At 29.8% G+C, this 15,565-nt stretch overlaps 1 protein-coding gene and 2 pseudogenes across 1 annotated transcript; all 3 read right to left on the bottom strand.

The window, feature by feature from the left end:
• Nucleotides 1–10,991, bottom strand: part of LOC150035077 (uncharacterized) — a 37,960-nt pseudogene extending 26,969 nt beyond the window's left edge.
• A 1,002-nt stretch (nt 10,992–11,993) lies between these two features.
• Nucleotides 11,994–12,932, bottom strand: LOC150035076 (uncharacterized). The gene has a single exon (XM_090315223.1). It carries the CDS (start codon nt 12,915–12,917, stop codon nt 11,994–11,996), a length of 924 nt encoding a protein of 307 aa, XP_090171349.1. The 5' UTR covers nt 12,918–12,932.
• A 124-nt stretch (nt 12,933–13,056) lies between these two features.
• Nucleotides 13,057–14,557, bottom strand: LOC150035075 (uncharacterized; annotated as a pseudogene).
• Nucleotides 14,558–15,565: the final 1,008 nt, after the last annotated feature.

The following is a 15,565-nucleotide window of genomic DNA, read 5'->3' as shown; positions in this document are numbered from 1 at the left end:
TAATATAGATATCATATATTAGTTCAAAATTACATTTAATTTTGCTTAAAAAAAATTACATTTACTTTTTAACCAATTCAAATATGTAAGAGACTATTAAATGCAATATTGATATTTTTGAAATCTATAAAACACAAAAGTCGAAAATTCAATGATCTATTTGAATTTTTTTAATGCTTAGGAGTTATATATAAATACAATTGTAGAAATTTATGGACTTAACTTCTAACCTTATATATATTTGTACTTCTCATCGTATAAATTTTTGGTTCCGTCAATGAATATATATATATGTGTGTGATGATTGGACGTGATCCATTTTTTATTTTTTATTTTGTATAGTATATAATAAAAATGATGGTCACTCCCCACCAAACTTTAATTATTAATTAATATCCAAAGCCTTTTTCTTTATCAAATATTCATACGTCGATACAAATGGGATTTTGGATATGTACTAAAAGAAATTATACAGATGCGATTTTGTATTTGTTTAATATAAATAATGAATATTAATTGATCTCCAATGATTTGATTGGAATAAGTATATAATTTAACATCATGTTTGCTTTTGTTTTTCTCAATCATTTCTCTTTTAAAAGTTTTAATTTTACTTTTTATGTATTTATAATTTTGATAATCAAGTTTTTGTTGTCATAAAATATACAAATGAAACCAATAAAATGATGAGGCTAAGAAAAATATTACTTTATTGATCGAGTTGAATGTATCTCTCATTATAATTTTCTCCAAGTAAAGCACAACACTCATCTATTTGCTAAAAAAAATGTATACATAGTATTTTACATGAGTCTTTTCTAGAAACCATTCCATAATACATGAATAATAGCAAATTTGGAGAGGAGAGACAAAAAATAGTTATTGAAATTTAAAACACGCATTTTTCAGAATAAAGATAGCTTTTCAAATTTTTAAAAATATATGACAATTTTTTCGTATCATTAATTTATGATTGAAAGTAACCGTCACTAAGTATAGGAAAATTTAAAAAAAAAAAAAACGTGCAAATTTAGCAGGAAAATACAAAAAGTTTCCGATTTTCAACTATTTTGATATTTTTTATGTCTCCAATTCATGAGTAGAATTAACCGTCATTAAAGAGTGATAGCTCTTTAGAGTCAATAAATTGAAAATTAATTACAATACCTCGTGGTTTGAGGTTCGATTCCCCCCACACTTTAATTACAATATCTCTTAAAAAAATTGAAAATTAATTAAAAAAAAAACGTTTTAGGGAAAATTTTAAATTTTTGGCCCTTTATGATTATTTTTTTTTAGTGTCATCAATTATGACTTATATTAATTATCATAAAAAATATAATTACAGGAGAAATAGTTATTGCGAGAAATATACTCTATATATATAATAAATCTTGATTTTGAACGATAAAATTAACAATTGAAAATTTACTAAAAAGTGACATTTGAGTCTGTCGAAATCTAAAATATAGGAGAAGTCAATTTTCAAATTTTGTGAAATTATGACATTTAAATGAATTCAATATTATGCTTTGAAGATGATTTGATTGCATAGGATTTATATATTTATTTATTTATTATTATTATTATTATTATTATTATTTTGCTAGATATGATCTTTCTTTCTAGCACAAAATATATTAGTTTGTATTGGAATTTATAGGTAGATTTCTAGGTATACTTTCATGAATTATATGTTTGTTTTTTCCTTTCATATTTATTTTTTTTTTCTTCCATATTTATTTTATACTTGTGAATTTTTTTAGTGGACGTGGTTGTGACTTGGGGGAGGAGATTAATGTTTGTTGTTACGATTTTAGAAAAATATTGACTTATTTCAGTAGAATGAATGTTGTTTTCTTATTAGGCCTTGCATAAATTTATTGAAGTGAACAAACGTCAAGCAAGTTATTTATATATATGTGTGTTTTTTTTTTTGGATAGTGCAAACATTTTTTTTTGCAACACTTGTGTTTAGTTTCTTTGTAAATAAGTTAACTAAAATTTGGCTACTAGTTTTCTTGTATATATTCTTTGGATAACCGATTGGCTTTATTGTTATAAATGAACATTCATATTTATAATTGTACACATTATGTCAAAGTTGGAGGAAATATAGGTGTAATGACAAATATGAAACCAACAATTATTTATCATCATAAACATTTCTTTCACTTTTCACCAAAATGTCATGAGATATATTTATATGACATTAGAATGCTGTTATTAATCAAAATTCAATGACTATAAATAAGTATCAATGATCGTAATTCAACAACGCTTAAAAAGTGTCACGATTAATTGATACTGTAAATATGTTATTATTATGTTTCTGTGATAAATTTTTATTGTTAATATAAAAGCCTAATTGACAAAAAAATCAACTTTTGGAAAATTTATCTAACAATGAAAATTTTTCATAGAAAATGTTTCATGACATGTATTAAATGTCAACAAATGCTTATTGTTAACTAAATTATTGAAAAATCATGAAAAAACCAATAATGACAGTTTTGTATGTGTCATCTAGTGGTGTTCAAAAAATCCAATGAACCGAAAAAACAATCAACCCAACCCAATCCGTGCGGTTTGGGTTGGGTTATCAACTCATTTGGGTTGAGTTGGGTTCAAATAAATAAAAATTTTATGGGTTGGGTTGGTTCATGGGTTCACCTAATATAACCCAAACCAACTTGAACCAATCCGAATTTATTATTAACTTTAAAATACGTTTTTTATTATTTATAACACAATTATTTATACATATATTGATTTTAATTTTATTTAATTCTAATATTTTTTGAATAGTTTGTTCTTCAACAACTCTCAAAATTAGTTTATTTGCACTTTAGAAAGAAAATTTTCACTATATAAATTAAAATTGAGTTGTTAATCTTAATTCAATATATGGAAATAATTAACTAGATTTTTACATATTTGTGTTTTGCTTTTTTTTGGAACACAATTTTAAATAAACAACTCGATTAACCTGAACTAACCCAACCCGAATATTTTATGGTTGGATTGGGTTGGGTTCATTTTTTAATAACGGTTATTTAGATTGAAAAAATTTACAATCCGAACAATTGGATTGGGTTGGTTGGGTCTAAAAAGTCTTTCAACCCAACCTAACCCGAACACCCCTAGATTGAATAGTCTAGATTGTTCGGAGTGTCGGATCATTTCAACACCCCTAATTCAAACTACAAACCTTTTGATCGTCTAATACATCTTGAAAAAACATATTTTACCTAAAACCAATTATAAAATGTTGATACACATACTATAAAAACAATTTCAAAATCTTTTAATGAATTTGTATATATCTAGGATATTTGTACCATTTATTGATGGGAATAAATTAATTGAAATAAATTTAATATAAATAAAAAATGAAATTAAAATATTTAAAAGAATTAGGGGACCAGTTTGAAAATTCATATATAAACTAAATAAATTGTCATTTTAGTATTGCACATTCTTTAATAATATCAAGTCTCTGTAGGCTGACCTACAAAATATATATGATTGATGTCACTTAAAATGACAAATGGTGTATATATATATATATATATATATATATATATTATTTGACCATAAATTTATATTATATCCAAAGAAGGGACCATCAATAAATATTATGTTTTTTTAATTATCATTTATATTATAAGATCATTTGCAAATCAGATTCTCTCTTGATTTATTCATTTAAATCATGACCTCAAATATTTTTTAATAACCACACACAAACACACACATATATATATATATATATTAAATGAATTTGAGGGGAGGTATTTATTTATTTTTAACCAGGGTCAAGTTGAAAAATTTTAAATAGGTATTGTAATTAAAATGTGGGATAGAGGAATCGAATCTCTGATCTCTAGATTGATAGTACAAGCACTATGTCAGTTGAGCTATGTTTATGTAGACAAAAGTGTAAGTCCACACCACCACTCCAAACTGTTATACATTATCCTATTTTATTATCACGTATATTATGGATAATATTATTTTTTATTTAAGTTGATCTACACATTTTGCTAAAGTTGGTTGCATGTATAGCAAAATCAACCAAACTAATAGAAACAATATGAAAATTTAAAGAGTGAGTATTTAACATGTAGGTTTGAAATTTTAAGCTAGAAGTTAACGAATTTGAGAAAAGTGTGTTTGGGTGTAACTTTCGGAAGCTTGTGTTCAAGAAGTCTATGTTTGTAAATTTTTATTATTTAATTAGTGGTTTTAGACTAGTTTAAAGTTGTCATCTTAATAGTTTATTTAAATTATTTTAATATAGTTAAGTTCAAAATAAAATAATAAAAATTGTGTTTAACATATTTTTGTTATTTAAAATTGACCAACTTAAATATGTGAAAAATTGACTCATTTGAACAAAATTCGTTGGGTAGATTTTTTTAAATGAGTACATAAAAAATAAAATATATATTTAATTTGTATATAATTAAGGTGAAATAGAATATCCTACATCATATATTTATTTTGCCATGAATATAATAAGTCTATAACTCGTAAATTAAATACTTTTTTAATATGTCTAATCTAAAATTATATGTAACTCACCGAATTTAGAAGAAGGATATAAATGAATGGAGATCACGTCTGAATGAGAAAGATCACGATGATATGAAAGTATTGTTTGAGAAAGGTTTAAAGAATTGAAAGTTATACGTATGCAATCAAAGTACAAATTCAATATTGTTTATTTTACTAAATTTAGATTGGTAGTTTGTAATTCAAATTAAAATGAATTTCAATTACTTTATCGTAAAAATTTAAATGAATATTTATTTTTTTAATTTGAAAATTAAAATTTGACTAAAATTATAATTTGAATTATTTAATTTTACTAAATTTTAAAATAAAATTTTATAGACTTTTGTGACTTTAACTAATTTGAATATAATTTTTTTTATTCTAATATGCTAACTTAAAATTAAAATAAACTAGTATTATAAATCTTAAAATCATTTATTGAATATAAATATATATATATATATATATATATATATATATATATATATATATATATTACATTTTTAAGTTTTAATTTTTATTTGGTGTTTGAGTTAGTTAAAAACCAGTATTTTGTACTCTAAGCTTAAAAAATCAATCTTTGAATTAGTTAAATTGACTAAAAAAAAACTGGAAATGTTATTAAATTAAAATAACAAAAAACATTATTGTCATGTAGAGGTACATTATCCAAAATAAACTAATAAAAGACGAAACCTCGAGAGATAATTATTTAATATGGAAAGAGAAAAGATTAGAAAAGAGAGAAATAATACTTTGAAAATTTATTGCTGTAATGAAAAAAAAACCAATAATCTTGAATAGTATTTACTATTTAAATTCATACGAAAAAATGTCGGAAGTCGAGGTTTCTTATTAAGATGTGTTTGAAAAATTGTAATTGGGTTAATTTGGAATGATTGTATTGGTTTTGGAGTCCAACCGATGTTTGATTTGTTGGGCTTAGAGTTGATTTGTAATTTGCAAGCAATTAGAGCCCAAATTCATTAAAATCCAATAATCCCTCTCCTCTCACCTATCAAGTTCATCTATTCACTCGTCTATCATCTTCCTCTCTCTCACAATCCTAACTATTTTTTAATTAACTTTTTATTTCTTTTAATCTAAAATTATCCTTTTCGTTTTTTTCGCTCTCTTATTATTTTTATATCAAGAGTTTCTAATTTAAAATTTTATTGTACGAATAATGAAATTGAAAGTTATATAATATCACAAACTCAAATAATAGAAAGAAGAAAACATTTTTTAAAAGGAAATTTAAAATGAGTAACAAATTCAAAATGTATAATTACAAGAATCACACACGGTAAAATTCTCATATTTGAATTTTCATTTATTTTGTATTCTAATTTTGCCATTTTTGCACATTCACGTTTTTGGTATATCAATCCAAATTTAAAGTATATCAATGGTGTATTTTTGTATTGATTTGTATAATTTTTGTGTCTTCTCTTTCTTGAAGGCTCGCCACTAGAGGCTGCCTTACGTTTTGCTGTTGCTGCCGACCTTGTCAGTCTTCTGGACGTAGCACGCATGGCGTTTCATATTCAAATAGAAAGTCAAAGTCCTCCTCCATAGTCATAATTTTGCTCTCTCTATCCTGTGAGGGTGATGCGATTGCATCATCATCTTGCTGCTCATAAGACGCAACATCACTTTCAACCCGATGTCAATCTAATGCGGCCGCATCAGTCAAGCTGCCTTCACGTTGTTTTTTCAGTCGTGAGACCCCCCCTCCAATATCTCTTCCTGTTCTTCCTCGGTAGAAACACATGACCGCCGGACTCATTGCTGCCCATTGGTCTCCCTCATGCAGGCCAGTTACCGTCCGCTCACGTTGTCGGCACTCAGGATTGGTCGCTGGCGTTCGTTGCATCATCTCGAGTGGCGAGGTCGTCCGATTTGGCGTTTCAACCTCCACCCTCAGCCGTCACCGTCCAACCTTCTATTGACACCGGTAGCCGCAACAAGTTTCCGGAATCATGGTTTTAGGTAAGGGCTTGGTTATTTTGGTGGATTTTCATCAAGATCTTCATCACCCATTGAAGTTTTGGCCTAACAATTAGTTTAATTTCGATTTTTGCAGTTGGATAAGTTTGGAGGTTGGCAACATTGTTGTCCAGCAATTGTGGGATCAATTTTGGTGATTTTGGTAAGATATTAAAGTTTCAAAGCCCCTGTCGACTGTGTTATGTTGCTATCCGTACCTTAAAAAAACATAATATAAGAAATGATAAGTATGAAATACTAGTAAGTGATCCAGTCCTCTAGGTGACCATGTTAACCTTTCTATCCAAGCATTGGTATACATCGGTGTACATCATTTTGTTTTTTCAAATTGACATTAAAAAACGAAACAATTTTGCATTTTGTTTTTTCAAATTGACATTTAAAAATAAAATAATTTTGCGTTGAAATAAAAGCAATTCCCAAAAAGACAAATTATACCCGGGAAGAAACCTACCTTGCAAATCTTTTGGCAATCCTATTGAATTGGGATTGAGCACCACCATTTAGAAACCTTGCAAGGAATTGAGGTTATGGAGAATTGTGAAATTCTCTCTTTTGATTTGGGAATATCACAATACCATTTTTCTTTCAAGAAGAAAAACACACATAGAGCTTGAGAACCCCACCCTAAAAAACAAAACCTTCACTAGAAGAAATTTGGGCTTTAATGTCGGTTTTAAACCGACATTAGCAACCGACATTAAAGATAGTGTTATTAAAGGCCTTTAATGTCGGTTTTAAACCAACATTAAAGGGCTTCAATAACACCATAACATAGCCTTCAATGTCGGTTGCAACCGACATTGAAGGTCTTTAATGTCGGTTGCAACCAACAGTAAAGGTCTTTAGTGATTAAAGGTCTTTAATGTCGATTGCAACCGACATTAAAGCCTTTTTTATTTTAATTCTTAACCGACATTGAAGCTCGATCAGTCCTTTTTTTTAAATTCCGTTGCCGAATCTATTTTTTTGGTCAAATAAGTTAAAAACGATATTATATGTCTCGTGTTGGGTTAGGAAATGTCCGTCATTATTTTATATTAAAAAGTATAAAAAAATTTGCATGGCGAGCCCATCAATATTTGTCTTCCACCTATGAATTTATCCACCAAAATTTGCAAAACAATACCAGAACCAGACTTTCATAGAATACAGCTTACACCAAAGCCATCATTTCTCTCATTCACAAATATCAATTAGTACTAATTCCATGAATAAATAAAAATCACAATACCAGAATCACAATACCATGAATACAGCTTCCAATAATAAACAGATCATGTCTTCCACCTATGAATTTATCCACAAACAAGAATCACAATACCAGAACCAGACTTTCATAGAATACTTACACCAAGCCATCATTTCTCTCATTCACAAATATCATATTAGTACTAATTCCATTCACAAAGATCATGGTTAGATAAATTTACATTCATTTTAAGCTAGCATTTACATTCTATTGAGACAAAAAACAAGAATTACATCCTTACACAAATCGGCCAATAAAACTTGCCCATTGGGTCCGGATTACGTCGATCTCTCCTTGCGTATATGCATCTTTTGTATTGAACTACAAAAAGGAAAAAAAAAAAAAAGAAGATAAATTCAATATAAGTTTACGTCCATTTATTAAATTAAAGCTAGTACTATATAAAAAATAAATAATTTATGCACGAGGCTAGTAATGGGAGTAGTAGGATTATGCACTATTTCGTGTATATACTTTTGCACATAGTACCCGCATCCTACATAATCTAATTGACGAGGGCACTGCATATAAAGAATTTGAAAACAATTGTTAAATTATTATAAAGAAGTCGAATGAACATAAATTGTTAAAAATGAATACAAATTTACCTTTATAGGTTTCCATTTTGGAGAAGACCGATAGTGTTGGAGATCGTGCTTGGCTTGCCATGTTTTCAATCTATTAAATAGTTTAAAAACATTAGTTAAACATAAATACTTCAATTAAGAGCTAAGAAAGTTCAATTACACTTACATATTTATAACTCCATGAAAATCCTCTTGAACCTTGCTTCGAAGAGAGATCAAAACATAAACACAATTTTCTTGTAGATTGATTACAATCAATATCCAATGATAATTATAATAAGCAACAATTTTGAAATATTAGTATGTGTATAATGCAAACTAAAAATAACTTAAGAACCTATATCTACTTACCATGTGTTATATGGAATGAGGACTAATTGGTCTAAATTAGCCAATTCTAGTTGATTGGCTAAATTTCTGGATCGGATATCTTTAGACTTCACGTGTGGCGATATTCTTGCTTGATCAATTATAAAAAACTTCTTCGTAATATCACAACCACATTCATCCTAAAGATACCTAAACAAAGTAAAAGTTATTATTTATCAACATGAAACAAAGTATACATGAGTTAATCTAGATGAGTAATACTTACGCAATGTATGTCAAAATACACATGTAGCCTATTTCAACCATATTGCAATATTGGAGCAGATCATCGTGGCCTAAATAAATAAATTTGTCTCTTCCAAATATATGCTCATCCAAAGAGAGTTCATGTTATGCATGGCATGTCCGTTCAATAATTTGATAGTACCATTAGCGTTAGTATATTTGGAGGGCTGGCTGAAGCTCTTAATTGGCAAATGATCCTACCATAACCAAAGTTACAAAAATTCAAAGTAGGAAAAATAATAAATAACCAAACTCATATACTGAAAAGGAAACATACTTTTTTCTCGTCAACCATAACTACAAGTTCATGAGGCCATTTTACGAAGTTGCCCATTGCTTGCTTTAAGAACTCTATTTTACCCTTCATAGGAATTGGTATAGACAAATCTTCTCCAATGACAATGTCAATCAGAACTTTAACAGTTAAGCATGACACATCATCATCAAATCTTGTGGCTACTACAACAATATTATCTACAGTTCCTATAGCCAAGTGGCATGGTGTCCCCTTAACAAATTTAAAAGAACTTTTGTCATGCACGGTTAAGCACATACAATATGATTAAAATTTAAAAGTCACAATAAATAAATTACCTCCAAATCTTCTTTAGACATCTTCCCAGTATCTTCTTCTTTAGACATCTTCTCAGTATCTTCTTCAGATGCACTTAGTGCAACACTTCCAACAGATGATTTGGACTGATGAGATTGTCTGCTATGAGTTCTTTCTCTTGACACTTTACCATGTTGAACATTTTTTTGACTAGAGTCTCCTTCAATTTCTTGGCTCATAGAGGACTTTGGTCTTACTAATTTGAAATATCGAGAATAGGAAACAAAATCACCCATTCCTCTAACATGTCCCCAATGTTCTTCCGTACCCAATGCTTCGGTGAGAACATCTTCACCTTCATGAACTTCAGCCAATTTATCCTGTAAACATATTACAATTTTCACACCCTTCATGAACTTCAACCAATTTATCCTGTAAACATATTACAATTTTCACACAATATCTATATCATCTTAAACTTATATATATGTCATCTTAAATTTTACATAATATATACTTATAATCCGATTGGCACATTCTCGAGTAACTTCATCAAAGTTTTCATTATTCTTTCCTTTTCTTGCTTCTTTCCATAAAGTCGCCCGATAAGAAGGGTCATTTGATAGGTTCTACATGAACATACATATTTAATTAGCATAAACATATTAGAATAAAATATTTAATTTAGGTCGAATAACTTACTAATTCTTGGGCAAGATTCGCATAGCCCTTCCGAGAAATGTGCTGATTATATACACATTTCGCACGTCTTTCTTTTTTAACATGACTGATTTTCTATACAATAAATCTAGTTGAAGTTACTTATCAAAACAATGATAATGTTGACATGTAATTTATTGTGAATGACTTACCTCCCATTCTTCACTCAATCGTTCATTGACGAACGATGTCCAATGATCTTACTCTATATGAGAATATTGTTGCGGTGGAAATTGCAAGACCGAGGGTTCATCCTTAAATGGAAGTATGAAATTTTGAGTCAACGTTGTCTTGAAAGTCTGAAACTTCCTAGATGCAGACATTAGTATACAATGTTTGGACTTAAAGTCCACATTGAACGACATCTGCACAATGAAAAAAGTAGTTAAACAATAAACTAATAAAATACTATGCACATGAATTAAAAGTTTAGAAAACATACCGCTACACAATCAAAAAGTTTGTCTTTTAAATGGTTTGGAACTTTTTTCCAAGAATCATACATTATAGGAATTTATTGTCGAACACAAACTCCTATATAACTCTGCAGCTTCTTTGCTCCAGATCCAACCGGTTGTCCATGTTCATTATAATCGATGGTCAACCGTTGCCCAAATGTCCTTATTTGTGCCAACTCATACATTATAGTTGGGCCACGTGGTATACTTATTCTGCTATGTTTTTGTGGGATCATATTTCTATCATCCTCGCTGCTACTTGTTGAAGTTTCCATGTCAAAAAAATAAAATAAATAAAAAAACATTACTTACACAAAAAAACATATAATCTTAATATTTAAATACATATAACCATAGTAAATGACATACCATGTTTAATACATTATTTATCAACCCATCGACCCTCACAATCATGTCTAATGTATGTGGATGTTGTATCATCAATCTCAGTAAATGTATCAACAGTGGGCATTCTTTGCATACCTCCATAACCACACTCTTGTAGCATATCTCCTATTTCATCTTCATAAAAATCATCCTCAATTGTTCGTTGTGGAGATGTTAAAACAATTAACCAACCCGAATTTGCGGGGTCTTTTACATAGAACACTTGTTTTGCTTGAGAGGCTAAAATAAATGGGTCTGATTTATTTCCAATACGATTGAGGTCCACAATAGTAAACCCAAACTTGTCTGTTTTGACTCCAGTTCTATTCTCAACCCAATTATATTTGAATAAAATAAATGATAATCCATGATAGTCAAGCTCCCATATTTCTTGTATTACACCATAGAAGGTCATATCTGACATGACGAGCCTTTTATCCTTAGCACTAGAGACTTGCATTATGGTAACCGTTATACTAACTCTACTATTTTGAACCCTCCTAACATCATCGCGATTCTTTGTGTGATAGTAGTAACCATTGACCACATAACCAGAATATTTTGCCACAATTGGACAAAGTTCATTAGCTATCCATCTCAAAAAAGGCGATATGGAATTTTTGGGAATTTCGTTAGCTAGTGCAACCTATGATATATTTCATAATATTTTAGTAGTTAACATTTAATTATACATCAAATAGTAGGTCTCTAGAGATTACCCGTGTGGACAACCACCGGCTGAATGTACGATTATGCTCTTCCTGAATCCACTTTTTACTTTTATTTTTACCAGAATTGAGCTTAGACAAAATATCCATATGTTGCCTATTATAAATGACAAAGTTAGTAGATTATTGAATAATCAAGTAACCTAAAACGAGAATAAGATGAAGATCTACATAATCGACGTAAGGAAGCACATCATTTATATTTTGAATGACATAAGGATGAGCTTGATCCAACTCATCCTTACTCGATCTGATAAAAGAAGCAGCTGACAATGCTCTATCAATGTTTGAATTCGCTTTATTTGTTGATAAGTTTAGCCCAATAGAATTAACTTCAGATATGAATTCAGAACAAAACTCTATAGTCTCTTCAACAATATAATTTTCTCCAACACATCCTTCTGGTCGATTTCTATTTCGTACATAAGTTTTCAACACTTTCATGTATCGTTCAAAAGGATACATCCACCTCAAATAAACAGGTCCACAAAACTCAAATTCTCTTATGAGATGCACTACAAGGTGTACCATTATTGTGAAGAATGATGGAGGAAAATACTTCTCTAAGAGGCATAGAGTGACAACGATATCCTTTTGCATACCCTTTAATTGAGATGAATCGATCGCCTTGCAACATATAGCATTAAAGAAGAAGCATAGGCGAGTAATTGCAAGTCTTACATGTTTGGTTAAAATATCACGAATGGCTATCGGTAATAATTGTTGCATAAGAACGTGATGGTCATGCGACTTAAGTCCGTAAAGTTTCAAATCTGTGAGCGACACTAAACTTTGAATGTTCGATGAATAGCCTTCAGGTACTTTAATTTCTGATAGTACCTTACAAAAGCTCAATTTCTCAGCTCGTGTTAATGTATAACATGCGGGAGGTAAAAAGACTTTTTTCTCTCCTACTTGAGGGACTAACTGTGATCTAATGTTCAATTCCACCAAATCTAATCGAGTCTTTTTTCCATCTTTTGTTTTACCAGGAATATCAAGCAATATGTCAATAGGATTTGCACATACATTCTTTTCAATGTGCATCACGTCTAAACAATGCCGCATGTCAAGATACTTCCAGTATTCTAACTCGAAAAGAATAGATTTTTTCTTCCAATTAGTTGAAGTGCTATCTCCACTGTTCTTTTCTTTGATACTTTTCTTACCAAATGAATATTGATACTTACTTGTTTCTGCAAGAATTTCTTCCCCATTCAATGGTTCTAGACCAAATTCTAATTCTTGTGCACAATTAAAAGCTTTCTTTTGTTTCCTATATAGATGATGGCGGGATAGAAACTTGCAATGCCTGAGATATGCCATCATCTTCCCTTTTGGTAAATAAATGGATGTAGTATTCTCTCCACAAATTGGACATGCATGATATCCTTTAACCGTACAACCACACAAGTTACCATACGCAGGAAAATTATTAATGGTCCATAATAAAATGGCTTTAAGCATGAAACATTGTTCTTCATATGCATCGTAACATTCTACCCCATCTTTCCAAAGTTTTTTCAAGTCATCTGCTAACGGAGCTAAATAAACATCTATGTCATTTCTCGGTTGTTTAGGACCAGATATTAGTGCAGTCAATATAAAAAATTTTCGCTTCATGCAACCATGGAGGTAGATTGTATGTCACTAACATCACTGGCTAACAACTATATCTACTACTAAGATCTCTATGTGGATTTACCCCATCTGTCGAAAGAGCAAGACGAAGATTTCTAGGTTCTGACCCAAACTCTGGCCACAAATTGTCTATTTTTTTTCCATGATAGGGCATCTTTGGGATGTTTTAATAAACCATCTGTTTCTTTTTTTTTTTAGCATGCCACGTCAATAAACTTGCTGTTTCTTTACTTCAAAATATTCTTTCAAATCATGGAATTGGGGGAAAATACCACATGACTTTTGATGGGATATTCTTAGCCCTTTCGTTTAAATTTTTTTGAAGCTTCCATCTTGACGTATCACAAATGGGGCATACATTTGCATTAGAGAGTTCTTTTCTAAACAAGCAACAATCATTTCTACATGCATGAATCTTCTCGTACTTCATTCCAAGAGTACCCAACATCTTTTTTGCTTCATAAGTAGAAGTTAGAATTTCATTAGGACTAGGTAATATGTCATGAATTAATTCCAACAACTCAGTGAAACTCTTATCGCTCCATCCAAATTTAGCTTTTAAATTATATAACTTTACCAATGTAGATATTTTGGAAAAAGTTTTACAATTTGGGTACAATGGTTTCTTCGCATCATCTAATAATTCTTCAAAATTATCGGATTTTCCACTAAAATAGTTATTGTATGCAGCCTCAAACATTCCAATTGTGTCATCAACATCAACATCATCCTCATCAACTTCGTCTCTTTCACTAGTAGACACATTTTCATTGTTTCTCTTAATCGGTAATGATTCACCATGAAAAATCCATGTCTGATAACTTTGATCTATACCATTAAAAAATAAGTGTTCTCTTATTTTGTTCACATCTAGAGTCTTTGCATTAACACACTTCAAACATGGACAACTCATGACATTCGGTATATTTGAATGTTGTAGACCATTTTTAATAAACACCTCGACCCCTAAACCATACTCAGCTGACATTCTATTCATTTTCATCCATGACTTATCCATGATTGTAAAATATGCAACTTAATCTACAAAAAAAACAATAACAAGGGAAAATTTAAAAGCATAAAATTATGATTGTAAAATATGCAACATTCAACAAATTTAGAACAACTAGACTTTTAAGATAAGCATCTTATAAATATTACCTTGTCCTTGTTATTAATGTTGTTATGAAGTCCTTTTTGTGTTGGGTGCATCTTCTCCACTTGTCAACCTTCTTAAAACACGGTCCAATGCAATCTTCCTATCTTCCTTCCAAATCCCCAAGAATCAAAATTTAGCCTTACACGTCAAACTTGAACCTAACAAATGAAAAACTTCACTCAAAATCAAGTATTGAATCAAAACAAATATCAATCCAAACAAATATCACAATAAGTCGTGTCCTTAGACCGTATTTTGTATGAGTCAATATCAAGGACTCATTCCTATCGATGAAAAGAAAAGCCAAAAAACAAAATTCCAGGGTTATTCTGAATAATAAAGTAAGAAGTTGTGTTCAGAAAATACAAGTAATATCTAACTGAAAGCAACAAATGTTTAATTCTAAATATGCAGTTGAACAAGCAAACTCAAAGGCTAAAAACGTACTTCACTAACAATCCAAAGTTTGCACTCTTTAATTTCAAGCGAATTAATCATAGAGAAAATGAGATAGTGAAACCAATATCCAATTAGTTCACACATCTATTAAGCAAAATAAAAGAGGCATACCAATTAGAAGCTACATTGATAACTGTTGCATAATAGATCACCTCATTTTCCATGTTTTATGAAAAGGAAAAAGAAAAAGAAACTTTCATCTTTCTTACTTGTTTGGCCTTTCAATCTCTAGAAGCTCACACCTGATAATAACTCACAAAAACCAAATAAAGACTTAGAGTCTATTCAATTCAAGCCTCAATATCATCAGAGTTCTCCACCATTTAGCAAAAGGAATCAAAATTATCCTACTAGTTTTGAACCATCTTATCTATAAGAACCATTAACATAATAGAATTAAGCCAATACAAACTCAAATAAATAAAACCAAGGCTTC

Source organism: Benincasa hispida, chromosome 7 (assembly GCF_027475165.1).
Source record: "Benincasa hispida cultivar pf3 chromosome 7, pf3_genome.v1.1, whole genome shotgun sequence".
In the NCBI taxonomy this organism is placed as follows: domain Eukaryota; kingdom Viridiplantae; phylum Streptophyta; class Magnoliopsida; order Cucurbitales; family Cucurbitaceae; genus Benincasa; species Benincasa hispida.
This window is presented reverse-complemented; position numbering and strand designations above follow the sequence as displayed.

Coding starts and splice junctions, on each gene's coding strand:
- LOC150035076 (XM_090315223.1), bottom strand. CDS start 12,917: ATGCACATTGAAAAGAATGTATGTGCAAATCCTATTGACATATTGCTT.